This window comes from Knufia obscura (genome assembly GCF_036327395.1).
Source record: "Knufia obscura strain CCFEE 5817 isolate CBS 148926 chromosome Unknown scaffold_18, whole genome shotgun sequence".
Classification (NCBI taxonomy): domain Eukaryota; kingdom Fungi; phylum Ascomycota; class Eurotiomycetes; order Chaetothyriales; family Trichomeriaceae; genus Knufia; species Knufia obscura.
The window spans coordinates 40,689-68,606 of NW_027042704.1; the positions used below are offsets into that span (position 1 = coordinate 40,689).

General features: G+C 51.1%; 11 protein-coding genes across 11 annotated transcripts; 7 read left to right on the top strand and 4 right to left on the bottom strand.

Annotated features, from left to right (window-relative positions):
* Positions 1 to 403: 403 nt before the first annotated feature.
* On the top strand, positions 404 to 2,578 carry TFC1 (tau 95 subunit of transcription factor TFIIIC; the record flags this gene model as incomplete). Its single annotated transcript, XM_064878861.1, has 1 exon — positions 404 to 2,578. The coding sequence occupies one exon, from the start codon at positions 404 to 406 to the stop codon at positions 2,576 to 2,578; it is 2,175 nt and encodes a 724-aa protein (XP_064725262.1).
* A 473-nt stretch (positions 2,579 to 3,051) lies between these two features.
* On the top strand, positions 3,052 to 3,864 carry PMZ80_010473 (uncharacterized protein; the record flags this gene model as incomplete). The annotated part of the gene is made up of 1 exon (XM_064878862.1): positions 3,052 to 3,864. One exon carries the CDS (start codon positions 3,052 to 3,054, stop codon positions 3,862 to 3,864), a length of 813 nt encoding a protein of 270 aa, XP_064725263.1.
* Positions 3,865 to 5,044: 1,180 nt separating this feature from the next.
* PMZ80_010474 (uncharacterized protein) lies at positions 5,045 to 6,480 on the top strand (the record flags this gene model as incomplete). The annotated part of the gene is made up of 2 exons (XM_064878863.1): positions 5,045 to 5,077; positions 5,125 to 6,480. The coding sequence occupies 2 exons, from the start codon at positions 5,045 to 5,047 to the stop codon at positions 6,478 to 6,480; spliced, it is 1,389 nt and encodes a 462-aa protein (XP_064725264.1).
* A 362-nt stretch (positions 6,481 to 6,842) lies between these two features.
* On the bottom strand, positions 6,843 to 9,047 carry MCM5 (minichromosome maintenance protein 5; the record flags this gene model as incomplete). Its single annotated transcript, XM_064878864.1, has 1 exon — positions 6,843 to 9,047. The coding sequence occupies one exon, from the start codon at positions 9,045 to 9,047 to the stop codon at positions 6,843 to 6,845; it is 2,205 nt and encodes a 734-aa protein (XP_064725265.1).
* A 327-nt stretch (positions 9,048 to 9,374) lies between these two features.
* Positions 9,375 to 12,527, top strand: PMZ80_010476 (uncharacterized protein; the record flags this gene model as incomplete). The annotated part of the gene is made up of 1 exon (XM_064878865.1): positions 9,375 to 12,527. One exon carries the CDS (start codon positions 9,375 to 9,377, stop codon positions 12,525 to 12,527), a length of 3,153 nt encoding a protein of 1,050 aa, XP_064725266.1.
* Positions 12,528 to 13,249: 722 nt separating this feature from the next.
* PMZ80_010477 (uncharacterized protein) lies at positions 13,250 to 14,578 on the top strand (the record flags this gene model as incomplete). Its single annotated transcript, XM_064878866.1, has 1 exon — positions 13,250 to 14,578. The coding sequence occupies one exon, from the start codon at positions 13,250 to 13,252 to the stop codon at positions 14,576 to 14,578; it is 1,329 nt and encodes a 442-aa protein (XP_064725267.1).
* Positions 14,579 to 14,769: 191 nt separating this feature from the next.
* Positions 14,770 to 15,211, bottom strand: PMZ80_010478 (uncharacterized protein; the record flags this gene model as incomplete). Its single annotated transcript, XM_064878867.1, has 2 exons — positions 14,770 to 15,108; positions 15,155 to 15,211. 2 exons carry the CDS (start codon positions 15,209 to 15,211, stop codon positions 14,770 to 14,772), a joined length of 396 nt encoding a protein of 131 aa, XP_064725268.1.
* A 1,754-nt stretch (positions 15,212 to 16,965) lies between these two features.
* Positions 16,966 to 17,430, bottom strand: PMZ80_010479 (uncharacterized protein; the record flags this gene model as incomplete). The annotated part of the gene is made up of 1 exon (XM_064878868.1): positions 16,966 to 17,430. One exon carries the CDS (start codon positions 17,428 to 17,430, stop codon positions 16,966 to 16,968), a length of 465 nt encoding a protein of 154 aa, XP_064725269.1.
* Positions 17,431 to 19,624: 2,194 nt separating this feature from the next.
* On the top strand, positions 19,625 to 20,569 carry PMZ80_010480 (uncharacterized protein; the record flags this gene model as incomplete). Its single annotated transcript, XM_064878869.1, has 3 exons — positions 19,625 to 19,865; positions 19,937 to 20,300; positions 20,347 to 20,569. 3 exons carry the CDS (start codon positions 19,625 to 19,627, stop codon positions 20,567 to 20,569), a joined length of 828 nt encoding a protein of 275 aa, XP_064725270.1.
* A 1,042-nt stretch (positions 20,570 to 21,611) lies between these two features.
* On the bottom strand, positions 21,612 to 25,697 carry PMZ80_010481 (uncharacterized protein; the record flags this gene model as incomplete). The annotated part of the gene is made up of 5 exons (XM_064878870.1): positions 21,612 to 22,832; positions 22,883 to 23,242; positions 23,288 to 23,397; positions 23,603 to 23,911; positions 23,939 to 25,697. 5 exons carry the CDS (start codon positions 25,695 to 25,697, stop codon positions 21,612 to 21,614), a joined length of 3,759 nt encoding a protein of 1,252 aa, XP_064725271.1.
* A 797-nt stretch (positions 25,698 to 26,494) lies between these two features.
* PMZ80_010482 (uncharacterized protein) lies at positions 26,495 to 27,727 on the top strand (the record flags this gene model as incomplete). Its single annotated transcript, XM_064878871.1, has 1 exon — positions 26,495 to 27,727. The coding sequence occupies one exon, from the start codon at positions 26,495 to 26,497 to the stop codon at positions 27,725 to 27,727; it is 1,233 nt and encodes a 410-aa protein (XP_064725272.1).
* Between the last annotated feature and the right edge of the window lie 191 nt (positions 27,728 to 27,918).

The window sequence follows — 27,918 nt, forward strand, 5'->3', positions numbered from 1 at the left end:
ACCATGTGCCTCCGAGCTTGACTTCGGATCACGCTAATCGTCATCGTCGCCAGTAAACAGCGTCCAGCGTTCCAGGTGCTCTCTGCTTGGTAGTTACAGTATGAGTACCATCATACAGTTCGGCCGACTTACTACAACCTAGCTTAGAGCTTCTTTGTGGTGTGTTTGTACGACAAATGTCTTACGATCGGGTAGTGAGCACCCGGGGTGGAAAGTGAGGTTGTGGAAGTGCATCTCCCAAGTCATGAATAAAAAATCTGTTCCAACTGGATCATTGAGTCAGGAATTCTGCATGTTCAAATGTTCCTTGCTTCCACTACCCTTCTTGAGCATTGCTTACTCTCGGCTCTTGAGCCTTTTCTGATTGGCATCACGGTTCTCACGAGGAAGAATAGGGTGGATGATGCCTACTGACACAGCCAGATCACAACCCACCAATGCACCATGGCTTTCCATACCAGCCGGACAAGCTATCTCAGTCGAGCATCCGTGCATGATAAAGAATGTCGACAAGGCAATTGACATGATCGGTGGTGCTACGGCGATATCTCAAGCACTGGAAGAAGATTCAGACAAAACATTCGCTATCTCGTTTCGTCCCAACGATCCAGCAGCACGAACCGTCATTGCGAACAAGAAAAATGCCACCAACGTGTTACTTCAGATCTCCGTTCCGCGGCGTACGGGCCGCAAACGAAAGCGAGGTAGCAACGACCCATGGATCGAAGATCAGAGTACTGAACCACCAAAGAAGGATGCAACATATATGGTACGAGCAATGGCCGACAACCCAGCCAAGTACAACGTCACGGCGATCAGTGGCATCTCTAGCATGCATATCTGGCGCAGTATGCCGGACTTTGCATATTCAACTTCACAGATAAGATTGCTCGAAGACGTCAAATCCAAAGTCCTTTCCCAGCACTACCCGACCATCAAAGAATTCAAGCTACCACAGACTTACGGCCTGCAAGATACTACAACTCTTCCACCACCAACGTGGTCGAACCAATCCATACCGCAGAACTACACTTACCGTCAAAACCCTAGTGTCAAAGTTGTTAGTGATCCAACGACGGGGCAACGGATCGTAAGGAATACTCAAGCAGCGCCTAAGATATACAGTTATCAGTTGCAGTGGGATAGCCCAGAATACCCAACGACGCCGATGCCGGGCATTCCACCCCTTGCAGAGCAATCACAGGTCTTTCAAGCAACTGTCGCAGCCATCGATGCCCTTTTCCAAGATCGACCAATATGGACACGGCGAGCACTGCTGAACCGACTCGAGTCGCGTCTGTCATCCTTCAACATCGTGCGCTTTTGCATTGCATATGTCGCTTATGCTGTGCGATCTGGACCTTGGCGCGATGCATATATCCGGCTTGGAGTCGATCCACGAACAGACCCAAAGTATCGGATCTACCAGTCATTCATGCTGCAGCTTGTACCAAGGAACAACCAAGGTGTCCTAGCACCAGGAGCTAACGCCAGGAAGCTTCGCAGCAAGGACGACAAGGATAAAGAGGAAACAGCTCCACAAGTTAACGCGACGCCCATGCAACCCAGTAAAACCAAAGTGCTCGAAAATCGCCATACTTATGCTCGGTTCTGGTCACGTTCCAACGATCCCACCTCACATATTTTCGACGGTGTCTCACCACTACCTCCTGATGGAAAGGTATGGCAGCTTTGTGATGTCACAGATCCGCAAATTGCTGCTCTGCGGGACCTCCCTAAAGAAAAGCTTCGTACTGTCTGTGAGAACAGGTATCTTGGCTGGTACCCAAATGGTACGAGTGCAAAGATACGTGTGGCTCTAAAAGCTAAAGCGGATGCACTTCAAAATGGTGCGCCTCTGGATCCGAGCCTCTTAGAAGACTTCCTGAAACTGCCGGACCAAGTAGGCGCTGATGTGGGGTCGTTGAACACAGAAGATTCAAACAAGGTTGTGTATACGGTGGGCTTAGGCAGTCATCCCGAAGCAGTGGTGACAGAGCCTCCGCTGTTGCAGCAAGCGGAAACAACGCCCAACCTGACGAACACGAACGAAGAACTGTCGGTCTACTTGAGCCCTAACTCAACGAAGCAGCAATTGGAGTGGGCTGCAATGTATCGAGGTTATGCTCGGACAGGACCAAGCACGAAGCCTCCTGTGGCCCGTCAAGGCCAAGGACGCTCAACGAAGAGCAAGCTAATGTCCAAGAAGAGTCTTCTCGAAAATCAAAGTGTTGCTGAAGGAGTTCAGCAGGCAATAGAAGGCACCGAGGATTTGCAGACCGCTTACGGATATGATCCAGACCAGCCCATCGACGTTGATATGGACGCACAGATAGCCGAAGGCTTTGAGGATGGTCCCGAAGTTGATGATGGAGAAGAAATCCTCCCAAGCATCGAATTTAATGGTTTCGATGTGGAAGATGATGATGATGAGCTTGGTTTGGATTTAGACCCAGATATCAAGCTTGAGGAAGACGTTGACACGGAACAACGGGGCCAAGAATTCTTTCATGGACCGACCGAAGCGGGTGACGAGCAGATAGAAGCTGACAACGTCACTCAGGAAGCCAACGTATAGCAACCATGTACGCCGGACTTGATTTGTGAGGACACCGACGCCGCGGTTCGTGACATGGTGTTTCCATCAAGAGCGTTTTCAGCCCGACAACGCAGCTTACGCAGTCAACCATTCTCTGCGCACGCGTTGTGCTGTCAGACCTTATGCAGACGCATCGTATATACAACCTGCAACGAGAACAATTGAACGCAGTCGTCAGCCCAACCTCTGCATGTCATATGCATTATCGGAAGCACGTATCGATGCAATGATCACTATCAGTATGCCCATCGTTGCTTTACATGACGCATAGCGCTGTCCAGCCACCGATTCCATGGTGTTATGCTCAGCTGGGGTACATCATCTCCAACATAAATAAATGTTCTTAGAGCCTTCCTCGACCTGCTTTGCTTCTGTTATCAAGAATCGACTGAATCTGTACACAACCAAATTCGATCGAACATACCATGTCGGAACTATCCAAAACTCCAACCATGCCTTATTCTTCTGCCATCTACAACAAGATCGGCAACCTCGAGGACGCTGTCAGAGCCTTCGAGGCCAAGAAGGCGAAACATCCCACTCTTCTCAACCTATTCCGCCAGGTATTTGTGGAAGGCAACAAGAACGATGCATTCGGCATATCTCTGCTTCACAAGCACTTCTCCATCTTCGAAAACCAAGTCCTCGTTGAAACCAACAATGTGACCACTCCTTGGCGCCTCTCTGCCTCTACCTTCGATCAGCTTCGAGAGAAGGGCTATGCCGAATATGAAGATAGTATCATATATCCAACATCCTGGATGGTCGTTCCAGCAGGGCCCACAAATAAGACAGCCAAGCTGATGCCCTTCGAGTTCGCTTTTTCTCCGGAAGGCGCTATTGGCCTCCCAAAGATCATGCACAACAACCCAAGTGCACCTGAACACACAGGTTTTGCACAGGACTTTGCAAACATGATCAGAACGCTGGATTTACAGGACGTCGTCGCACTTACCGCCCTGCCCGAAGTTGATATCGATGGTGCAATCGAGACGACTATCGGCAACAAGAACATACTGCGTCTGAAAGGAGAGCACAATGTTGCTTCGCCAGATCACCCGGCAGAGGGCAAGCACAATATCCAGGCTTCATTCTTCTGGCCCACCAAACCTGACGGGACAATTCCTATCAAGGCAAAAGGCGCCAGTTGCGAAGGGTGGGATACCTGTAAGGCAACTGTGAAGGACGCCAGTGGTCAGAAGCATGACGTGTACAACACACACAAGAGTAACCTAGGATCACGGCGACTAGTGGACTGTTCCTGAGGTTGTGACCCGAGGTACGGAATCTGGATTGTTGCCATGAGGCACGTGATGGCCGCCACAAGTTTGGGCTGATCTCAACAACTGTGCTGTGCGTAAACGGGCTGTATGTAATGGAATGAGCTGGAATCAACACATTGTGTCGGTAGTACCTTCCCATAATTCATGTACTCAAAAGGCCTGCCACTTGCTGCTTTGCACACATCAAAAGTCTTGCAAGCTCAACATGCGCTGCTGCCACCTATGAACCATCTCCTAAGGGCCGTGCTCGAGAAGGAACCGTAACATCGAACCTTCCTTGGCTGACTCGAACGTGACGTGACCGGTCAAGCTACGCACACCTGAATCTGTGCCTATGTTCAAGCCAAAGGATTCATGCCAATATTCTGGTGTGCTACTGCAGCTGCAAAGCAATCGGCGTTCCAGGAGCACTTTCGCCGATGGCGTATGTCCCTAGCGTGTCAGGACGCGTTCTTGATCGCTCTTGCCTTGGGATTCAGGCACAAACAGAACTTGCAAATTCAAGTTGCCGACGAGCTTTTCCAAACTCTTAATCTCATCCAGCACAATCCAGCTGGCTCTCGACTGAGCTCAACTTGGGAACATCCCATCAATCAGACGTCGCTTCCATTGCTGTACTCGCCAATCGAAGCTGCCATGGCGCAAGATACACCCCAGAAATCGCGGTAGTCGAGATTGTCACTCCGATGCCAAGCACCTTTCTCGCCAGTCGCTAGCGGCCAAGATAGGGGCTAAAAGCAAGCGTAAGTTTCCCCCAAGCTTGTGTTTCATCTTCGAATCTGTTGACTGCTCCTTCAACTTTTCCCTGCTCAGTTTTAGCCATTGTCGAATGGCCTTTTTCGAAGGAATGTGTCCCAATTTAGGCGCTTATGACAGAAACGCAACTGCCACTTTTGGCGGCACATCCCACCTAACGGTTTGGAAACGTTCGTGAGCTAACGTCTTCTCCCACATCAACCTCCACTTTGCGGCAGAGCACTGAGCACGTCCTTCGGTAGAGTACATGATGCCATGCAATACCCTATGGTTGCATGAAACACCTTCCTTTCAACTTGATCTTCATTCTTGTTCTCGCGCAATTGGAAATCCTGATATCCTACCGATTCGTCATCTTCAGGCCCATAACCAAGAGACTGACATAGCTTAACCTCTGTAACACAAAATGCATGTGGCAATCATAGGCGGGGGTGCTGCTGTACGGCAAACCAAGATTTGGGCGTGTTCTGAACTGACCAATGATAGGGTCTCAGTATCGCATTGACACTGCACTCACGTGGAATAGCATGTACAATCTACGAGTCCAAAGATGCGCCATATCGAGGCCTGGGCGCCCTCATGCTTGCGCCCAATGCTTTGAGACTGCTGGACAGTCTGGGACTCTATCAGCAATTGAGAAGCCGCGGCTTCAATTTCAGCACGGTCGAGTTTCGTGATGAGAGTGACAACGCCCACGACAAATGGCAGATGGGCAACAGGGACAAATACGGGTACGACGCTCTTCGAATCACACGGCCGGCTTTCTTGGATGTGCTACGTGCTGCTGTCGACGAGAGAGGCATCAAGGTCAAGTACGGTGCTAGATATTCTCACGTGGTAGAAGAGACACAGAAAGGTGTGACCTTTCAGCTCGGCGACGGCACCCGAGTTCAAGCCGATATCTTGGTCGGAGCGGATGGTGTATACTCGGAAGTGCGAAAATCCATAGCACCAACGATCCAGCCCATATACAGTGGAACTCTCGCACTAATAGCCACGATCAAGCGTCGCTTCGCCAACACGGACCTGAACCAAACCACTAAGCCACCTCAGACCACTTTCTTCCACAGCCAATCCAACGCCCTCCTCGTCCTTCCTCAGGAGCACGACGGCTCCCAAGCCTGCCTCGGTACCCAACGAAAATATCCAGAACAATCACGCGAAGACTGGGTTCACCTCGGCTACGACAAAGACAAACTATACAACCTCTTCATGCAGGATGCCTCGAAGTGGCCAGCACGGGTGCAAGATACAATGTCCCAGATTGACAAAAACGACATCTACATTTGGCCCTTCTACGCTCTCCCAGATTTGCCATCTTGGACATCCCTACCACATCGCCGCACAATACTAGTCGGTGATGCGGCACATTCTATTCCTCCTATCGGCGGCCAAGGAGCCTGTCAAGCGATAGAAACTGCATATACCCTCGCCATGGTAATCTCCACTATGTCTAAGATCCCGAACGCACCAGCCGACTCCTTCGCCAAATCGATCGAGAGCTGGCAGAGCGCAAGGCAAGAACGAGTCCAGAAAGCAAGATTATTCACTAAGCAGCTCGATAATAATCGCCTACCCCAAGCCGAACGCGCCAAACTACCGGCTGGCACTTACTGGGAGGCAGGTCAACATCCAGACTTGAGCTGGCTGTATGGTGCTGGTCTGGCAAACAGTGAGGCAAAGGGTGTGACCAGAGTGAAAGTGCAGAAGTCTCCGACTGGGAAGAGAGGAACAGTCACGCACGTAAGAGCGGCGACTGTCGATGGGACAATTGACACGACTGCGAATTTACAGAACCTCCGCAGAGTAGGGACAGAAGATATTATTAGGGGTGCCTGCTGAATGTTGCCCAATAACGAACTTGTCATGTCTTATGAGAGGACCTGCATACGAAGGACATGACCATGTATTACTATTTATCTTGAAGAGTCTTCCTTCCAGAAGTGAGTGCGACAAAAACCGAGGTACTGCCTATCGTATTCAAAAGCAGCAGATGACGGTCTCAAAACCGCGAACACGAATGATATACAACGATTACAAGCAAGCTATGTCCGAACTTCCCAACCAGAGCCAGCTCCAGCTCCCTGCTATACTGTCATTTCCTGAACACCTCGCATCCAATAAACCCTAAAATCATACTCTCATACCACACATAAACACATCACATTGCGTATACACATACACTTCCACATCCCCCCCAGTTCTCACACTCCACACCTCCAAACCACCCCCCCACCCCCCCTCATCCTAATACTCTCCCTCCTCTGCATAATCCCCAAACACCTCCCAAGCGCAGCCTCACTATACCCCCTCCCCGCACAAAACTCCCCCTTCAACTTCGCCAAACTAGCACTCCACCCAATCGGCAATCTCTTCCTCAATTCCTCCTCTAACTTGCCCACCTCAGCCATGAGATCCGTGTTGCCGCCGCCAGCACCCATCCCAGATGTATTATACGCGGAGCGCTCATGCGTTACCGCGTCCATGGTTGATGCGAGGAACAGCCGTATCGCCTCGTCGACGTGTGATTCATCTGCGATGGGCGATAGTGTTAACTTCGCGAGGGACTCTGTTATTCTTATGATCGCCTCGAGTTGACGGATCGTGATGGGTATGCTACTCTTCATATTCGCGCCCCGCTCATGTCTCGCCGTTTGCGCGCGGATCGTGACGAAGTGGGAGCTTAGTTTCTCCGTTGCTTCCTTGCTGAGGCGCGGTGCGCATCGAGATTTGCAAAATGTGATGTACCGTTTCATTTTCTCGACGGGGATATCGGGGGTTATCTGGTCTTCGGCGGACACATTGTTGGCGCCGTTACCCATGTGGATACCCATTACGTGGCGGGCGATGGTCTCGTCACGTTTCTGGTTGTGGTCGTCGCGGACGATGAAGATCATGTCGAATCTACTGAGGATTGTGGTCTGGAAATCGATGTTCTCGCCGGGCGATTTCAGATCATCGTAGCGGCCGAAGATTGGATTCGCGGCTGCGAGGACAGATGTTCGCGCGTTGAGGATCGTGGTGATGCCCGCCTTAGCGATACTTATAGTCTGCTGTTCCATTGCCTCGTGGATCGCTACACGATCCTCATCGCGCATCTTGTCGAACTCGTCGATGCAGACGACGCCGCCGTCGGCGAGGACCATTGCGCCGCCTTCGAGGTAGAACTCGCGGGATTGCACGTCGCGCTGGACACTTGCTGTTAGACCGGCGGCGGAGGAACCCTTGCCGGATGTGTAGATTGCTATGGGGGCGACTTTTTCAACGAATTTGAGGAGTTGGGATTTGGCGGTTCCGGGGTCGCCGAGGAGGAGAACGTTGATGTCGCCTCGCAGTTTCATGCCATCTGGGAGGATCTTCTTGGAGCCGCCCATGAGGAGACACGCGATGGCTTTTTTGATGTCGGCGTTGCCGTAGATTGAGGGGGCGATGCTGCGGGCGAGTTTCTCGTAGAGGTCGGGGCTCCGGGAAAGTTCTTCGAATTCTTGGATTTCTTCTTCGGTGAAGTGGGTGGTGTTTGAGCCTGTGCCGTGGTCGACGTCTGTTGTTATTCCTACGGCTCGTAGGTAGGGGTTTCGGATGGCGACGGCGCTAGCTTTGTTGTTTTTGTTTTGTTGGTAGATGCTGTAGACGCCCATTACGGTGCAGCGGGAGCCGGGGACGACGCGGTTGGCGAGGTAGCGGTCTGCGCTGATGAGGATGTGGCGGGGGAGTTCACCGACTGGGACTTGGTCGGGTGCTTCTTGGAGTTTTATGATCTGTTGATCTTGGAATTGGGATTCTTCGTGGACGACGAAGTAGGGGTCTAGAGGGCATTTGTCGCCTTCGTCTTGGCCGGGGACTTTTTTGCGGCCGCAGATTCGGGGGAGGGAGACGCCTTGGAAGCCGCCTTCGATGCCTAGTTTTTCTGTGTGTTGGCAGTTTCTGCATTGGATTGCGAGGGCTGTTGCTTTGGAGGATAGGGTTGATGCGCCGATGACTATGCCTGGTATGCGTACAAGGGCTGATACATTGTCTGCTGTAAGGTCTCGTATCGAGATATGATCTATTGAGGAGTGTAGCATAAGCTGGTGTTGTGGAAGGTCGACATCGGGCTTTTGAGGGTAAACTATTCGTTGTGTACATTGTCGCAGCGCAGTCTCGAATAGAGGTATGGTGCCTGAGGGATCCGTTGACAGCTTGTGAGCCAGCTCCTCGCTGTAGGAGATGAGGTGGGCTATATCGACATCGCAGTAGTACCGCCGCACGAGCACGTTGTCCCTGATTTGGTCTCGGTAGATGTACACCCCATCTATCTGGAAGGACAATATGAATTCTTTCAGTCGTGCGATCACTTCTGTGCGCGGCTCCCCGAAGCCATCGTTGAGCGGCGCAAGCACGCTGAGAGAGTACGTAGATCTCGAATCCATCCTGCGTAGTCGTTGCCGTCAGTTGTGTACGATGTCTGTACTCTGACGGTGGTTCAATGTAAGAGAGGGGGTCGTCTTAGATTCGTAGAGACGCGTCTCGACGCGCTATCGTGGTTCACGCGTTAAGTGGTCTTCGGCCCGGCGATTTATGGCCTGAGGCATGAAGTTAGTGGTCGAGGAAATGAGATGCCTGAGATGCATGTGCAGCTGGCAAGCAGTACTGATGAATGAGCACGTTTCATGAATACTGACAGGCCCTACACATAATAGATACTCTTGCTCGACAGTCAGGATGGGAGTATTACTTTGGGAGATACCGTGACAACCATGAACACCCCCGGGATGCGCTCATCCTCGGATGTACTGAACTCTCCTGCCACATCTTCACCACTGTCGCAGTACCCGTTCCCAAACCAAGATGGACCATCACGTCGTGGACCGCCGCGACGTGGCTCGACGGCAAGCTCGATATCAAGTGTGACCCCCTCAATTGCCGAGTCCCACCCCAATGCCATCTCAACGCTACTTCAGCCGCCCATAATCCGGACTGGGCTAAGACCAGCAGATGCTGGCTTCAAACCACCGACTCAGAAGGACATTCCTCCTGTGACCTTGACGAATGTTCCTCACATCGAGCCGAAGGCGTTTCATCCGTATCTTTCACAAGTCGGATCGCTATACGAGGCATTCCAGAGAGCGAAGAACGAGACCGATGGAGATGATACGGCGCTGTTTCACAGGGAGAAGAAGGAGAAAGGAGATGATTGGGAGGCTGTTCTAAGCAAGAAGCTGCATCGACCAGCACATTCAAGAGCCGGCTCGGTCGCTTCCTCAATTACTTCTCCTCTAGAACCTCCAGCGCAGCCACGGCGGAGATCCAGCCACCAGAGGAGGCATGCAGTCACCCCGCTATCCACCATTCCAACTGTCTATGGCGAGGAGGCCTTCCACCTTGAGAATCCACGGACCTTTGATATTGTGTCCGAGCACTCCGAGATCGTGCGTGACCCGAATGCAGCTCCATCAGGGCGGAAGTCCCTCGCGACGAATGCCATTCTGCAAGAGAAGCTATCGTGGTACATGGACACTGTGGAGGTACATCTGATATCCTCCATTTCAACCGCCTCGAAGTCTTTCTTCTCAGCACTTGGCTCATTACGAGAACTACACGATGAAGCAGAAGAGTCTGTCCTACGCATACAAAGATTACGGAGAGATCTGGCCAAGCTAGATAAGGAGATGGCCATGGACGGCTTGAAAGTCGTTAAGCTGAAGCAGCGCAGAGACAATGTGCGCCGGTTAGCAGAAGCTATACTGCAACTCGAAGACGTTGTCACTGCTCTTCGCGAGGGCGAAGAAATGGCGGAAAACGGGCAAATTGATGGAATCATGGATCATGTCGACGATATAGAACGGTTGATCTCTGGGAACGAGACGAGAAATCTGTATCGCTCTCACCCCGGCAAAAGGTATCAGGCCATCGACCTGCGGAGGATGAACGTTCTGAAAGGTGCATTTGACGACTTGGGTCAACTACGCTCGCAGGCTGGTCGCGGTTACGAGACTAAGTTCCACAATTGCTTGCTCAGTGACATGCGGAGACACGTCAAAGACGCTGATCCGAGCGTGACTTTGCAAAGGTGGGGTGTGGCATTCAATCGTCCTAAACCTGGTCAGAGGCGTGCACCTTCAGCGTTTCCCTCTTACATGAACATGTCCGCCGATTTTCGGCATGAACTGGAGCAGGCCATGCAAGGTCTGACGCGCTCTCAGTATACCACACCAGCAGTCACTAGCTTTCGAGCTGCCGTTATGCGCGAGATGAAGGCTATGATTCGACGACAGCTTCCGAGTACCGACGACGATGATAATGTCTCGACCATCTCAGCCTCCACGCATGGCGGCAGGGGCCGGAGTCAGCAACAGAACAAGTCGTCAATACTAGCTCGCAACATCAGAGCTATGGATGACACAGATTGGTACAACATGCTTCAGTCTGTCTACACCAATGTATCTGAGTGTCTCAGAAGATTGAGTGTCCAGGTCAAAATTCTGCTCGATGTCACAAGTACGATGGACCAGTCTGCAGACGGATTAAGGTCTCCACCTGTGACTTCTCCAGGCCATGCAAGAGCACAGTCTGTCAGTAGGAGCCGTGCCAAATCAATACAGGCTGAAATGCAGCAAGCGCTAGACTTATCCAGTCTGCTCGGTGAAGCAGTGGATGCTGTCCAGACACAAGTTACTAAAGTCATCAGAGTCCGAGCTCAAGCCAATAGCGAGATGCCAGTACAAGATTTCATACGCTTCGTCACTCTGAACAAACTGTTTGCAGACGAATGCGAAGCAATTTCAGGGCGAAGCGGGCAAGATCTGAAGGGTGTACTCGACAGCCAGATTCGAAACTATGTTTCCGATTATGGCGGACGTCAACGGCAGGAGCTGCTCGATATTATGGATAACGACAAGTGGGAAGCTAAAGATTTTGGGGACGGAGAGAACATTATATTAACTCGTGTTGTTGATGGCAGCACAAGTGATGCTCAGAAATGGCTTGAGAGCACACAGATTTGGCAGTCGCAGCCATCGGACCAGCCTAGAGTCAACGGAAGTGAACCAAATGGCGAAGGTGGCGACCTGAAGGAGAAAGTCCGTCTTGCCACAGTCGACGAGCAAAGATATATCCTTCCAGCTTCGCCGATCGCCTTAATGAAGACTATTGAATCTGTGGAAGCAACTACCGTGGGCATGCCAGGGATGGGTCAAGAGCTGGCACAAACTCTGCTTGATTGTCTACGTCAGTTTAACAGCCGGACGTTGCAATTGATACTCGGAGCAGGTGCAACCCGCACAGCAGGTCTCAAGAACATTACTACAAAGCATCTCGCTCTTTCCTCGCAAAGCTTGAGCTTCGTCATTGCATTAATGCCGTATGTTAGAGAGTTCTTTCGACGCTATCTCCCACAGAACACCGCGAATCAAACTATGCAGGAATTCGACAAGATCAAACGATCCTTCCAAGAACATCAGAATAGCATCCACGATAAGCTTGTGGATATCATGTCCGGTCGTGCCACGATGCATGTCAAAAGCCTGAAAGCGATCAACTGGGCCGATGCAGCCCGCGGCGACCCAGAAGGAGTATCAAGGTATATGGAGACATTGACGAAAGAGACTGCTACGTTGCAGAAGGTCCTCGCGAAACATCTGGATGAAGGCATAGTCATGAGCATTATGGGTCCTGTGTTTGGTAGCTACAAAGAGCAGTTGGAGAAGGCCTTCTCGGATATCGAGATACATAGCGATGCTGAGAAGAAGAGAATGGTCAATGATGCTGCACATTTCAGCTCAAGGATCAGCAAGCTGGAGGGTAGTGGGAAGTTGGGAGAACAGATATTGGATTTGGTCAAAGCGAAGACAATCAATGCCGCTGCTACCAATGGAAGCTCTGATGGAAAAGCCGAAGTTGCAGAGCGGTAGCCAGCAAACTCGAGCGATGGTGGTAGCAAGGGCTGAATGAGACAAACTTTTGTGATCAGCATAATCGTTGCTTTAAGTCCGCCTGCTCTTAGCAACCATGGCGATATACCCATCCGTGCCCAACACCACATTGAGAGATCTTGCAGGACACACCTTTCGTTCATTACGGGCCCAGCTCTCATCTAATATCCACAAGTGGCACGTCAACTTACAGAAGACCGGACAAGGGCTGTCGAAGCGAACACATCTACAACATCGCCAGACTGTCGAAGCGGAGTGGCCAATCCATAGATCATGGCGTCCACCCGAGAACGATTCTACGGCACCAAGCACCCTGGAAGTAGATCCCGTTAGATAGGCAAAGTGAACTCACGTTCTCACGCCAACTCTACGCAACAATGTCGAATTCGAAGATGCTTGACAAATAACACTAAACTGACACTCCCGCCACCACTTCTAGCATACGCAACGGCGTCCTCCTCGAAACTGAAACTTGTCGTCTAAGGTGTGTGAGCAAGTTGTCTATCCGCAACGCCGCTCAAAACGTACTCGTCTTTGTCGGCCTTGGCGGGTACCAGGAAATACTGGTACTGTTGCCTAGCAGAGTCATATCAATATTGAAAAGGATGTCTGCATCCTAGACTCTGCGTGGTAACTTCAACTTCGAGCGGGAACGGTTTGTCTGCACCAAACCGACTAGCCACAATCACTTTGACATCAATATGGTGTACGACGAGGGTTTGGGCATGCTCTCGCGCCTTCCGCCCGAGATCCGCATTCACGTCTGGAAATATATGATCCCAAACCAGAACGCAGCCGAAGCACAAGCACCACGAGGCCCGAAGCTTGCCTTGTTAAGGGCCAGCCGGCAAATCTACAATGAAGCGTCCCACCACGTCTACAAATCAATGACAATTCACTTCGAGATCTCACCAGCATGTGAGCCTGGAAAGTGGTTTACAGTATCAAGCAACTCTGGGCTGCGACTGCATCGCGAAGATCTCGAAGGTTCAACGAGCCAAGGTTTCGACAATCTCCCGTATAGGAAGCTGGATAGCATTCAGGTGAGTATTGAGGCTCCGTCCGCAGCCGACCCAGGTCAGATACTGTGCCTGTGGCAGAAGTGTTTCGATCTCGCGAGCTTCCTGGAAGCCCGCAACCACGACGGCTTGCCTCGCTTGGAGATATATCTCAAGGACACAGCCATGGCTAGCTGGTGTGCCCGCGATCAGCCACAGAAGACCTTGCAACTCAAGAATTTTGAGATTGAAGAAGATTGGGAGCTTATTCTGGCTGCTTTCCAAAGGCTACGACAGGTACCTGAGGCGTCCATCAACGTGCCGGACAACCTGAAGCAGGTATTGAGTCAGGAGTCACGTCATATCCTATGCTGCAGAAAAGAACTTCTCACCCAGAAAGAGGCTTTTGGTGGCACAATTGAACCCGATAACCCATGGAGTGACGATGAGCTCAGAGAGGAACAGGACAGATTATACCTTGCCCTTGAGCGGGAATTGGACAATCAGCGCGGTAAGACTGCCGATATGCTGCGCTTGAGGCGCTTTGCTACTTGGTACGAAGACGAAAGCGATTGGTCATCTAGAGCTGAAACCGTCATCGAACGAATCTTCCGAAGTGGAAACGAGCAGATTGATGAAGGCGACGCAATCTATGTGCTGGGACGGTATACGGCGATGCGAGCCCTGAACCCAAGATCGCTGGTCTATCAACACGGTCCATCGTGCAGATGGCGCGATGTATCGTGGTATTCAGGTGGGTTTGGCGAACGCCTCCTTGACGCATATGAAGATGGTGTTGTCAGTGATGATTGGGAACAGGAGGCATGGTATCGATGTTATCCGGATGGCATCTCAAGGAGCCTTTTCTACAAGCACTATGAATCGAGCTGGCTGGAAGACCCTAGGGAGAACGTGCCACTACGAGATCGGCAGTACCTCTGGGATAGACTGATGTTGTGGCTCAAGGAGTCGCGATGCGAGGATTTGGAGCTTGGGGAACTGGCGGAAGCTTTGGACGACGGTTGCGCGTGATTGTCTATCCTCCCGTAACTGCATCTAGTACCCAGATGTTTTATAGTATTGGCTCAGTACCATCAGCCTTGTCTGGCCAAGTAGCCATGATCATGATAAGATACCCTTTGACTCAACCTGCAATGTCTCGAGGTTCCTGCACTGAGTCATTAAGCCGGCTAAATACTTCAGGCAAGCCGGTATCGTCGTTCCTAACTCTCGTCGTCCTCAACCTTTTCGGTATCGTCGTCAGTTGCCTCCCCGTCCACAGCATTGTCCTCGAAAATCATATGTTCCATGGTATCCTCGATACCATTCTCCCAGGTGCGAATTTCCTCGTTATCATCCTTGTCCATGATGTTGTACAACTCAAGGCATGCGCCTATGGCCTCATCGTATCTCTCGATAGCGTCCTGATAGGATTTCTCCTGAAAGGCAAGCAAGAGATAGCATCTCATCTTGTAATATGGATCCAAGTTGGGGACTTTGGGTAAATTGTCGATGAGTTGGCGGCCGGCTTCTTTGGATACTCTGTTCATGACCTTGCAGACCTGTTTGCGTGTTAGCTGAATCAAGAATATGCTCGAGTGTCTGTACTGGTTCGAAGCTATCACGCCACCATCTCTCCGCTTCAGCAATACGTCGAGTCTCCATTTTGGTCTGCTGCTTGAACGGTAGTTTCTGCTCGAAATACAAGTAATATCGAATTGTAGAGATGATACCGTTTGATGTAAAGGGGTGTTATTCTTGTAGACGAGAAGTCGTCGGATGACTCGAACATCAATGATGCCTGGAGGGTTGTCAACACTTTCACCTCACCTCGCCCATAGGCCTGGCGGTCTCAACACTCTGACTATAGTACCGTACATCTTGGAGAATCACGGTTGCCCCATTTTCAGGCGTTGCACTGACTGCGAGAGTATTTGATTATTCGATTCATGGCCAGATTTCTAAAGCTAAGGCAACATTAATGCGGAACCAAGATATTCGTTTATTTTGGCCGAGCAAAATTAAGTGAAGAAGGACTCCTGATTGAGAGAGTACCAGCACCTGTGTCAAGATAGTCATATCTTCGACTGCAGGGCACATCTGATGGACAGCGAGTTGAGCCAACACATCCGCGACCACTCCTTTAGTCACTGCCAGTCATAGGAAGGACTGGTCGGGGATTTGCTTAGATCGCCCAAGCTTCCCAATAGATTTGCTGTAAGCACTGGTCTTGTCTCAGTGCCTGATCCATTGATCGAAGGGCAGACCAATAAGATGTTCACGCGATGCTTGAGCTGAGTTCTTTCAAATGTGTACGGAGATGTGTCCCAGAAAGAACTACCGCGCTAGCAGCAAGCGGCGCTCTAATGACGAGCTTCGTTGCAAAATTACAGATAAGATTGAGTATTGATCTGTTTCAGCAACTAGCTAGCCCTAAGTTTTTCTTATCTACAGACCTCACCGGGCTCAACGTGGCGCTGCTCCAGGCTTGACACCCCTGGAAGCTTGATACGAGATTGTCATTACACTTTGAGCTATCGCTAGCGTGGTAAATCTTTCTGGGACACATCTCCGTACTCCCACATACATGCTCACGCGTCGGTTCGTAGAGGCGCATCGCGCCGCGCCAAGACGCTATCTTGACCCATCGCGGCCCGTACAGCTATGAGTTCCTGCCTGAGGCAAAAGTTGATCCGAGCCCCAGAGTGAAAATTTTGATTTCTTCGCACCCGAGCTCGATTCGAATCCGCTCAAAAGGTAAAAAACAATCAACAGCAGGGATTCGCTGGTCGTCACCGACCCAACTACTAATCTGTCGGCGCCTGGCTTGAGTACGGGTGATCGAACGGGAACCCCTATTTTCCAGACCCTATGGTCGATTGCGAAGGAGAGATTGCAAAACAAATATTATATTCGTAAACTTCTATGCAGCCCAGGCATACAGCTGGCCCACGCGCCAGAAAAGGACGCCGAGAGTATGTTCTGAGCTTAACTCTTCCAGACGATAATATGAACACTACCATTGACCAGACCTTGAAGAGTAGTAATCAGGAAGAGCATTGTCTATCTGAGGAACCAGCCATTCACCGTCATTAAGATTGTGCGACGCTTGGCTTCGTGAAACAGACGATACGACTTTACATTTACAGAGAACAACCACTTGCAGACATAGCGGCTGAAGTGGTTCCGATATTCGATACAGCGACGAGAGATAGCACTGCCAATCCGAGAGGAAATGGAACGGCCACAGAGGACACAATTCTATGGCTATATGCTCGAGCTGAAAACCAATCAGGTTATCGACACTCGCCTCGTATCCATTCGTTGTTGAAACGTGCCGCTCTATGTTCTGTCGCGAACTAGTGTCTACTGCCCTAGCAACTTTGCCATCCCATCACCAGTATCACATCGATCGTTGATCACGAGCCACTGTCATCGTCTGCCCGGGTGTTGTAGTCCGCCACTGACTTGACTCGCTCAAAGTTGAAACCATACCACTCCTCCACCTCGTCAATCACGCCCTCCTGGACGTTTATCAACAAATCCACAACACCCACAAAAGCGAATGGCGCGCCCGATGCCTTCTTAGTTGGTAGATCCTTCATGAATGTCCCGGTATTGTTCGTTCGGAACGAGATCCTCACCCTACCATCGGGGAGTTTCTCCTCTGGCCACCAGGATAGGACTTCCATGGTGAAATCGGGATGAGACGTCCGCCAGATGTTCCAGTGTCTGGTGAGCGTTTCTGGGCCGATACGCACAATTTGGAAAGCATGGTCGGTGTATTTTGCGTGTGGGGCGTAGAGCGAAATCCAGGATGATGGATCTGGGCTTCCCCATCCTTCTACCCATTTTTGGGCGGTCGTTCTTGCGTCTGCAGACATATGGTGAATCGCCGTGACTGTACTGTCGAGTGATACCGTATTATCCGTCGTGTCACGCTTTGTTGCTCATATGTTTGCGAGTGATGTGTGAGAGGGATAGTAGGAACCAGCAAGACGGAGAGTGGTAGGTGAATATATATACGAATTCCTTCGTTCTGTTTGGTCTGGGATAGTGTTTGATACAGGGTGCAGATATGAGGGTGGCCTAATGCATCAGCTCAACTTGAGGCGTCATGAATTCACCAGCAAGTCGGGTAAGGCGTCCTCCAAGGAGACTGAGTTCACTGCGTGGAGTCGCGGGCATGATGATTAAGGTAAGCAGTAACACAAATCACACTAGCATTAGCACAAAGTCAGCCCAGTGCAGCATTGAACACTTACTTTATACCGTCACGAGACTGACCGACGCCTTGATTCGAGGCTTCTAAAACCGGATCGAACCATTCTTCTGCTGTTCAGTCAATCTGGCAGGGCTGACGGGTAGCCCTGCAGACTGAGAAGAAGCTCACCGCCGTTCTCAATCTGTCCATCTGTGAAAAACTCCATGATCAGTACCGCTGAGTACTCAGTCACTCAAATATAATTGTCTGACGATCTTGACAAGCTTGCAGACATTTAGCCTCAACTGCTGGCAAACCGGTAGCAACGCCAACAACGCCCGCTGAAGAATTTGCAAGGACTTTGACATACCAGGTACGTACGCACCCTGAGCAGCGCACCAAGACTATCTTCTGCCGTTCCCGTCGCATCATCCTGAAGTCCATTGCTTCTTGACTTATAGTCATCGGTCCAAAGCTCGAGTCCCACTTGCTACACAGATCCATCTGCATCGCAATTATCATTATTGGTGACGTTTGCGATCTCCATCATCGTCGGTATAGATTTCTCTGGCAGCCTCTCTATGCACTTTTCTGCATGTCAGATGGATGAGTAAGATCTCAGCTAAGAAGCAAGAAGGACGAATCGCAAAGGGTCGTAAAGATCGTGGCTTAGCTACGTATATTACGGAGAGCACTTAAGACTATGCTTGCACTTCTCTGGGCGTCAGTGGCTTACCGTAGAGCTAGCGTCACTGGTCACCCGCCGACCAAACGGAGTGGCCGCTTGACCTGCCCACCCAACGGAAAAACGGAATGAGCGCTCTCGTGGAAATCCGTGCCAGTGCTTCGTTGAGGGCTAGAAGCCTAAAGTGCAAGCGAGGAACAATGGTTTAGGCGCAGCTCCAGGCCCTGGAAAGCCCCCAGCGCTACGGTGGGATTTTCGAAGAAGCGCCCACTCCGGTTTTCCGTCGGGTGCTGCCCAAAGTTGTGCTTCCAGCGGCCATTCGGTTGGGTCGGCGGGTGACTGGTGTCCTAGCCGGCCAGCTCCAGGCGGAAAATCAACGTTGCTGGAGTACTAAACAACCTTAACTATGAGCACCGGCGTACTCCCGAGCGCTGAGTTGTATCGCTAGTACACTTCTCGGAACCCGCTTCGTGTTGGTAGTGGTGTGGCTTTAGGTATTATATCTGATAAGGTACTGGGGTGCTCCTAGGACGAATTCGGAAGCTAATCTGGCCAGCTTGGTTTTGCGCCCAGAGGCCAGTTACGCGTGTTGTGGCACTCTTCTTCTCCTCGCAGACTCCTGAGTGCCTTGGTTGTGGGAGTGCCTTGGTTGTGGTACACATACTGCGGAATGTTACCTTCGCTGACACGCGGCCGTATTCTGGAGGTCACCTGTGCTTTCAAGCATTTGGAGTTGATTCCTCGTACGCCTGCATTGCCGGAGTACGGGTACCGCCTGACTGACTTGACGGGACTTGACGAGGGTCCTCCATCGCTACGCATCTCGGAATGCAGAGCATGTGCTCAGACTGGACTCGAGTCATATCAGCCAATTGCATACTGCTTTTCACCGACTCCGGCATCAGGTGCGAGTCTCGCAATGCGAAGCATTTGGCAATGCCCGCGTATATCGCGTACACATCTCCATCACCAAGGGAACGGAATTTATGCTCCATGATCCTAGAGAGTAAAAGGTAGGTCTTCACCGATAACGGCACAGTCTAGATGCGTTACCGGAGCCACAACCTTGCGAAGAGGTATATCCTTCTTTTCAGGCTGGGGAGGGAACCTCAAATGAAGAGCGCAGGTATCCTTGAGGACGACACTTCAGCACTACGCCGCCAATTCTCTCAACCCAATCGACTTCATCATGTCCGCTCAGCCTGTCCTCCTCTTTCTTGGCGCCGGACCGAAGCTTGGCACGCAGATACCCCCCATCTTTGCTGAAGCAGGATACAAGATCGTTCTCGTAGCACGCTCACTACAGGATGGCTTCCAAGACAACGGATACTATCATGTCAAAGCAGATTTCAGCGATCCTACATCCATACCCGAAGTGTTTGACAAAGTCAAGCAAAAGGTCGGGATTCCCACGGTTGTGGTGTACAATGGTGCGCATCCGCACCCGGCAGTGCTCGTGTGCCCTTGTATCTGTTGATAGTTCTACTCACTTTTTCCACAGCCGTCCAGTATAAGCTCGACGACCCTGCGGATCCTTTCGCCTCCCTTGCCCCAGAATCGGTCTCGCAATTCCACACTGCAGTAGCCGTTAATGGTACCACTCCACTTATCGCAGTGCAGCATGCCATCTCTGCATTCAGGTCTCTTCCTCCAACAACCACAGGCAAGGCACTTATCTTCACCGGTAACATCCTTAACCACAGCCAGTTCAAGAACAGATTGTGCTTTGGCATTGCGAAGACCGCATGTGCTTACGGTATTCGATTTGCTTCCGTGGCTTATGCGAAGGAAAGATTTAGGCAAGCGATCTACCCCTACCACCTTCACTTTTTAGATGTTCATGGCAAGCGCCAGAACGGTTTACAGTACAGGACACAGTTAACAAATTTGCTAATCCCCCGTGAATTACAGGTTTTACTACGCCGACGAGCGCACAACTTCAGGCATGCCTGTAATGCGAGACATCGACGGGACTGCTGCTGGACAAGAATACCTCAAGCTCGCGGAGACTAGTGAGCAACTGCCCTGGCTGTATACATACACACAGGACAGCGGGTACGCCGATTTCGGAGAGATTGACTACCTGAAGACTGTTTATAGCGATGAGCCAGAGCACTTGAAAGGGGGAAGATGAGTTTTTAGGGATTTCTTGGCTTAGGACATGACAGTGGTTTGGATGTGCCACCAATAAGTACGTAGCGATTGAAACTTCAAGCTAGCCCCTACACTGCTGTTGAACCAGAGGACACCCGGACACAGTTCCATAATTGGAGATCACGCTCAAAGGCATCCTCCCTCCCAAGGCTCATCCCTCGACCCGCTAGTCATATCGTCATTAAGCATGTTCCAATAATGAAACTTCACCTTCCTCAGATCCAGCCCCTCCTGCGGCTGATCAAGCGTCACAAGATTGACAGTGAAATGCTCGATCGTTTTCCCCTCATGCTCATAGTAACCATCCCGATACACCTGCACGCCGCACTTAGGGCAGAAGTAGAGATGGGTCGTTTTGATGTTGGGCTGGAAGTCTGGGAGCTCTGACTTGGAAGCTGGGCTGATGAGGGTAAAAGCTGAAGGGTTGACCTGGATAGTGTTATAGCCGCCTTTCTGGCAGATGGTACAGTTGCAGCGCCCGGCAATTGGGTTGGAGAGGAATTCAGGGGTAAGAGTGAGGCTGTACTTGATGAAGCCGCACGTGCAGGAGCCGGTGAAGGATTGGTCTGGCATGGTGTTTGGGGATTGAACGTGCAAGGCGTCGAATGCTACGTGTCGAGGGTATATCGGAAGAGTCGTGGTTGAGGTCGTGGAGTTCGACAGCAGAAGTTGGCGATGTTGATATACCAACTGGTCATGCAGCCAAGGCCCGGGCTGGGGATAGCTCGTCTCGTATTCCGAATACGTCTATTACTATCAGCCCCCTGTAAGTTTCCCAGTGGGTCTCGGCGACCAGCTCTGAGGTCTTATCCTCATTAATCTAGCTCTGTGAGTCAGCTGGTTTGCATGTGACGAGCCAACCCTAGAAAAGTCTAGCCAGTTCCGCTTTCCGACTATCTAAGTGATAGCTGCCGGGACCCAGTGGGAAACTTACAGGAGGCTGATAGTACGACCGAGATGGCGCTCCTTCAGCCTGGCTGCTGCCTGGTGATGGTAGAACAGGCATGCTAATACGAAGCGTATCACTCTACCTCCCAACCCTCAATGCTCACACTCCACCTTCTACCCGCTTCAACGACCCACTCGCGACCAACAACACACTTCCATTTCTCTTCCATGATATCCTCCGCATCTCCCTTTGTCGCCGCTTTTGGATCAGCCCGTACCACGAGCCGTAATCTATCAAGTTCGCCAAGCTCAACATACACTCTATCCGCGATACCCTTGCCCATCTTGATTCCATCTGGATGAATGGCACGCAGAATAGCGATCACACGCTCAAGGGTAAATGAACGTGCAACGTTCGAGGTCTTCTCGAAGATGGCGCGCATGGAACGATCTGCTCTTTCTTTCTTAGGTGTGGCATTTCCTACTTCTCCTAAATCTTTCGAAGGTGTTTTCTTCTTGCTGGGCGTACCTGTCATGGCCTCGTCATCGTCAAAATTGTCGTTGTCGCCACCAATAGATTTCTTAATCGGAGACTTGGTAGGTGTCTTGCTTATTCCTCCTGCACGCGATCGAGCGAGGTATTTCTTCTTTCGTCGGTTCGTAGAAGAGGCAGTCGACAAGCGGGAGAAAAGGACGATGTCGTGTTTGTTGTGGGTGTGACTTGCTAGGTAGCATGATAAGAGAAGGATGGTTGGAAGATACTTAAGTAGAGGTGGTTCTTCTGTCTTTGGATGTGTAGTTTGAGGCGGTTGAACTGGCTGAAACAGCGAGCGTGACTTTGGCGTCGTAGCTGCTGCATCTGCAGTACCGTTCTCGTCCTGTTGTGTCTTCTGCACTGCCAGCTCCTCGAATGTCCATGGCTGCGTCGAGGACGAGATCAGTCGCTCCTGCAGCGCATCTTCACCCTCTGCTTGGAAAAGTATCCTGTTCCTGCTGAGCAGCCGAGCAAAGTCCCAGTCGCCCCTTTCACCAGATACAAGTGGCCAGATGAACCGTGGCCATAACCTTTCGCACGTCTGACGGTATTTTGAGAAGGAATTCGTAGTTGGTGCTATTAGTGTATCGTAGACAACGGTAATGAATTGGTTGTAGATATTGCTAATCTTCTCTTCTTTACCTTTTGGGCAGTGTTCTGGGAGTGAACTGGGCAGAATCGGTGGAGGATCTCGTAGAAGAATCTGAATGGCTTCGGTGCGCTTGTAGGGTGGAAAGTGGAGGTATGGTACCCCAGACTTGTGCAGGACTAATGGCCGCGGGGAGCTCGAAGTGAGGATCAAGGATAGACACGGTATCTGCTAGCTCATCAGTACTTGTACGGCCTCAGGATACCTCCAACTATGCTCACCAAATCTCCCAATCTTGCAAGAGCAGGAAATAATGTTGGTGTCGCTCCTCGCTGCTGGTCTGCGCCAACTACTATCACCACTAGCCTCTCCCTCCTCTGCTGTAGAAGCTTCCGAAGATTACTCCCTATAGCGTTGATGCTATCCATCCGATCATACCTATCGACTTCATCTTCCTTGCCCAAAGCTTTGACGCATCTTGCGAAGATCTTGGTGAGCAGGTGCCGCTGCGAGAGACATTCCCGGCAATTGATGGTCACATGCTGAATCCGCTGCTGTACTAGAGCGAACTCGATGGTCTCAACTATACATGCATCTTCCGGTCCGTATGCCACGAGCGTCCGAGGACTGGAGAACTTGCCCTGCGCAGGTCAGCGTGCTCCTTGCTGCATTCACACAGCGCGTACATTGTAGAAAAGTGATAATTGATGCAGCTGGGACTGCCGCAAGGTCACTTGTTGCTGTATAGTGTCGAGAAGCTCTGTAGGCAAGGCAACACTCATTTCCTTGCTAGGTGCTGTGGCTACTAGTACATGATGCTGCGGAGAACTCTAGCGGATGGGTAGGGTGTCAGGGCGGAGCGGAATGCGAAAATGACGCGGTCAAACGCGTGAGCTTCAAGGGCTGTTTGATACGTTCCATACTGACCACATTAACATATCAACGGCATTTCTACGCTACTACTTCGACACATCAGCTGCTCGCCACTCATGGTTTCTCACTTGCTGCTCGACTTCTGAGCTTCCTCTTCCCTGCCGATGGCAATTTGTCCAAGTCCAGCTTCAGCTTCTTGATCCCCGGCTCTTTCTCTACCTTCGCGTAGAACGTCTTGTTGGCAGAGTTCTCAGGGCTCAAGTCTTTATATGCTTCTTCATCATTGACCTCCTTATCCTCATCGAAAATCCGTGTCTCCTTGATATCTGCGAAGCTGACCTTGCCATCAGGAAGACGCATGTCAGCACATCTCTCCGCTTGCATTTGGTCCCACGCAGCTTGCTTGCCACCACCTTGCTTCGGCTCCGGTGTTCGTTCTGCAAGCTAACCTTGGAACAACTTACGTCGAACAGAATCTGGTGTCCATGAGGCATCATTTTCCTTATCGCCCGAATATGGAGTCAAAGCCTGTGGGGGACTCGATTCGGAACTTCGAAAGTTAGTCTGACTGGTTGGAAAGCCCTGTACGGCAGAGTCAGCATCGACCACAGTTACCGAGGAGGGCACCATCGTACCAACACCTCGCTCTGGTTCCGGCAAGATATTACACCTCCAGACAGTTTTGTGTTGATCCTTCATGTGCTTCTCGATTCCTCTTTTGTTGCTGAACTTGCCCCTGGCCGGTCCTCCTGCGATCTCCTTCACGACTTTCCTGCGCTTTTGTGGAGGATCAGCATCAACGGTCACATCTTCTGTGGAGGCAGCTGTGTCGGATGAAGCAGCTACGACGCTTCTGTCTTGCTTGGGGTTATAGCACTTGTCGCAATACCAGAAGTAGCCATCAATCTTGGCGGGGATAAGGTCGACTGATGGGTTGAAATGCGCCATGAATTTGTCGGCCTCGGAGAACGGTATTCTCCAGTTGTCTTTCGAGGTCATCTTGTACTTGCTAGGGTCCGGCTTTGGTAGGGTTGACTTGTTAAATGTGTGCGTCACCTGTTCCAGCGGTTGCATCGCATGTTCGACAGGTAGGAGAGATTCTTCAACACTGACCTCTGCAGGTTCATCTATGTCGGCTGGCTCCTCCAATGGACTGTCCGCCATTGAACCGTCCTTCCTTTTGGTCTGGTCCACCTTGGGGATGTGCGATTGGCCTACTTGGTAGCCGATATTCACTAGGCTTTTCAAGAGAACAGGTGCGTAGATCTTCGCATTGCCTTCATGAATGACAACATCGTCATCAGCTGATGGCTCTTTTCCAAACTGATCTGGCGGCATGTTGTTCTTTGGTGTGGGAGATGGTTGTTCTGACATCGTCGTGTCTATCTCGCTGGGACTGGAAAATATGCGATGCGCTTCAGGCGTACGTGGTGATTCTGCGATTGTGGTCCTTCCTGAGGGTGTGCTTGGCGGTAAAACAGAATCTGCCTTGAGGTTGAGAAGGCTAGAGCTTAGGTGATAGGATGTCTTTGTGACTCCCAGGCAATCAATAGGTGTGCTTGTGGTTTGATTGTTACGTGCGCTAATTGTGGTTTTAGTGAAAGGGATTGTCATTTTGCCAGCCCGATCCTTCATGGGACTTCCGTCATGGATAGCGGCTTCTGTCGGAGTGACAAAGGAGTATGGGACTTGTGCTCTCACACGCGTCTGGGCTGGCGTCTGCCAGAAGTTTGTCGTTTTCGCGTGTTGAGGTTTCTCAAACAGAGCCGGATCGATCAAGCCATCCCAAGTGCTTTCCTCCTGAAGATCTGACTCGGCCATGAGTCCTACTGGCGCATCAGCATGCTGACCTTGTCGAGGCCAGGAGTCGAACAGAGGTGCCATACCTCTGTAAGCAGATTTATGGTCTTCATCAAGAAGCACATATTCCGCTGCAATCGCCCGAAGCACGGGTTGCCTCACGATGTAAGCTGGGAAGAAGTCTCTCAACCACGTTCTGATTGTTGAAAACCCGAGCTCAGGCCTCCAAATCCAGGACTGATCCAGGGATAGCAGGTGAAGAAGAAGCTGATGCTGCCGACCTGGAAGTGCGTCGCCATAAGGAGATTGCCACAGATAATTGCTCGGTGGCACTGGCGACGATTCCGGCTCGAGCTCCGGATCTGAATTGATGAGGGTGCTGTCGTCGGAGTAGAAAACCATATCTGCTTGTTCAGGGATCATGACAGGTCGAGAGTCTAGTGGGACGCTCTCGTGGTTTCGTATTAGAGCTGTGCACGATTGATGATAATTTGCTCACAGAAATTCCCATTCTTGTATGCATGGTGGATGCAAGGAGATTTATGTGCAATCAAGGTGACTGCTTCTCGAGTGAAGCCCGTTCTTAAAGTTTGCACGAGGCTGACGCGTGGTTGCAGATCGGAGATAATGAAACCCTTTGTGAAAGTGAAAGGGTACAAACAACTTTTCTGTTGCTGATTGCTGCGATGATACAGCGCTACCAACCAAACCGTTGCAAGGTATCGAAACTGAGTTCTGCGCACCGCGAGGAAACTAGCCTCGATCATGCCTGCAATACCAGTACGCGAACCGATTTTTAACAGCAAACGTTCTTGCCAAGAAGTGAAGGTTTCGAAACCTCACTTCGCACCGGTTTCGGTACCTCACTTTAGCCTCACAACCTCCTCGACTGAAGAAAACCTGACGTGCAGCTTGAACTACTGGCCATTCAGCTCTCATAATACCTTCAGTTCTGGTCTATTCGAAGCCCTTTAACTGTGTCGAAACACACTCATTCCGCTCTCATGCGCAAATGGCGTCCCCGACCTCCACGCGTTTGCTAATTCAGAACATGGCTGACGGTTTCCTTTATACACAAGACACCTCCAGTATTGCTTCTGCCCTATGTTACATGTTCGATTTCAGCAACCTCATACAAGCACAAGTCCACTTCGCTACTGCTCAAACAACTATACTACCACCTCAGCTGGTACATCTGACCCCTACCAATACAGCCTGACATGGCTACAGAAAGTGCGGATGCTAGTGAGGCCACAGAGACCATCGCGACCATTCCAAAACCCGCCGGCGCGACTCGGTCCTGTCGAAACCGCCAATCAATCCATATCAACGATGCGAATGCACCGCCATGTATGCACCATCCAAGCGGCACCCTAAAGTACATCTGGCATACTGCATACGACCATCTCCTTACCGGCAGCGCAAACCGCAAAACCACATACGCCGTCCTGATAGGCGACGAATTCAAGTCGCAGTACGATAGCTTGTGCTCATTCGTGGCAGACGAGCTGGACAGGAACAGGAACGTATGGATCGGTCTTGACCTTGAGTCGAAAGCCGCGGTCGCCCCGAAGGAGCATATGCGGCAAAAGATTATTGATCACGTCGGTCATTTACGCAGAGACAAATCGTGGAATCACAAGGATGACAACATGTACATCGATCTTGCGCTCCATGTCTTCATTCGGGACAGCCACCACCACTGGATGAAGAGGCCGGAGCAATCTGATTCGAGTCAGCCAGGCGTCATCAGAACATCTTCTCGGCCGGGCGTCTACCCCGGCAGTGCTAGGGGCAGTAACAAGAGACCTCGGATCGGCCCTCCGAGTGCAGGCCAAAGTCGAAGATACCTGACGGATCCGGATACTGTCGGAGAAGGGGCCACGCTCGCAACAGCGATTGACGTGGATGATGAAGGAGATACCGAGGACATCCACAGACGTTCCACAATCATCGATCTAGAAGACCAAGAAGAAGTCAACGACATCCGAAGACGCTACAGAGAGTCCTCGGAGACTGCGGCAGTCGATCAAGCTGGAAATGATACCAATCTACCTCAGACGACATCCCTGCCACGGTCTCATATTGGTTCACTCGGACCTGTCTCATCTACAGCACCCACTCAGCGCCTTAGGCAACACATCAGCCAACTTGAGTCAGAGAACCGCCGCCTCAAAAGCAGAAACACTAGCCTGGAGTCCCAGCTCTTGAAGTATCAGAACGAGGCCGCTGCTCTCAGACAAGATCTGGACGCAACACATGCGGACGCCCAATCTCTCCTCTCCGACAACGCGAACCTCGGCCTCGCACTCGCAGAGAAGGTTGGTATCCGACACAACAGTGCGAATGCAGTTCGGACGGATCTCGCGGCGCGGACAATTCTGACAAGGGAGGTCACCGGACGGTTGCTGGAGAATGGAGAGTTTGTACAACGATGGTTTCGGGGACGATAGGAAGGGAGAATGTGTCGTGAAGTATGGATCGAATCTGTGTGTGTCTGTGTGTGTGTCGAGTGTGTGATTGTGAGACTGGCTAGGATAATGTGCGAGCAATAACGCGTGTTGACGAGCGATGCAAGTAGACACATAGACTATTCATGCTCAGAGTTGAACACCTCATCAGGCCATTTACTTCGAAGGTTCCC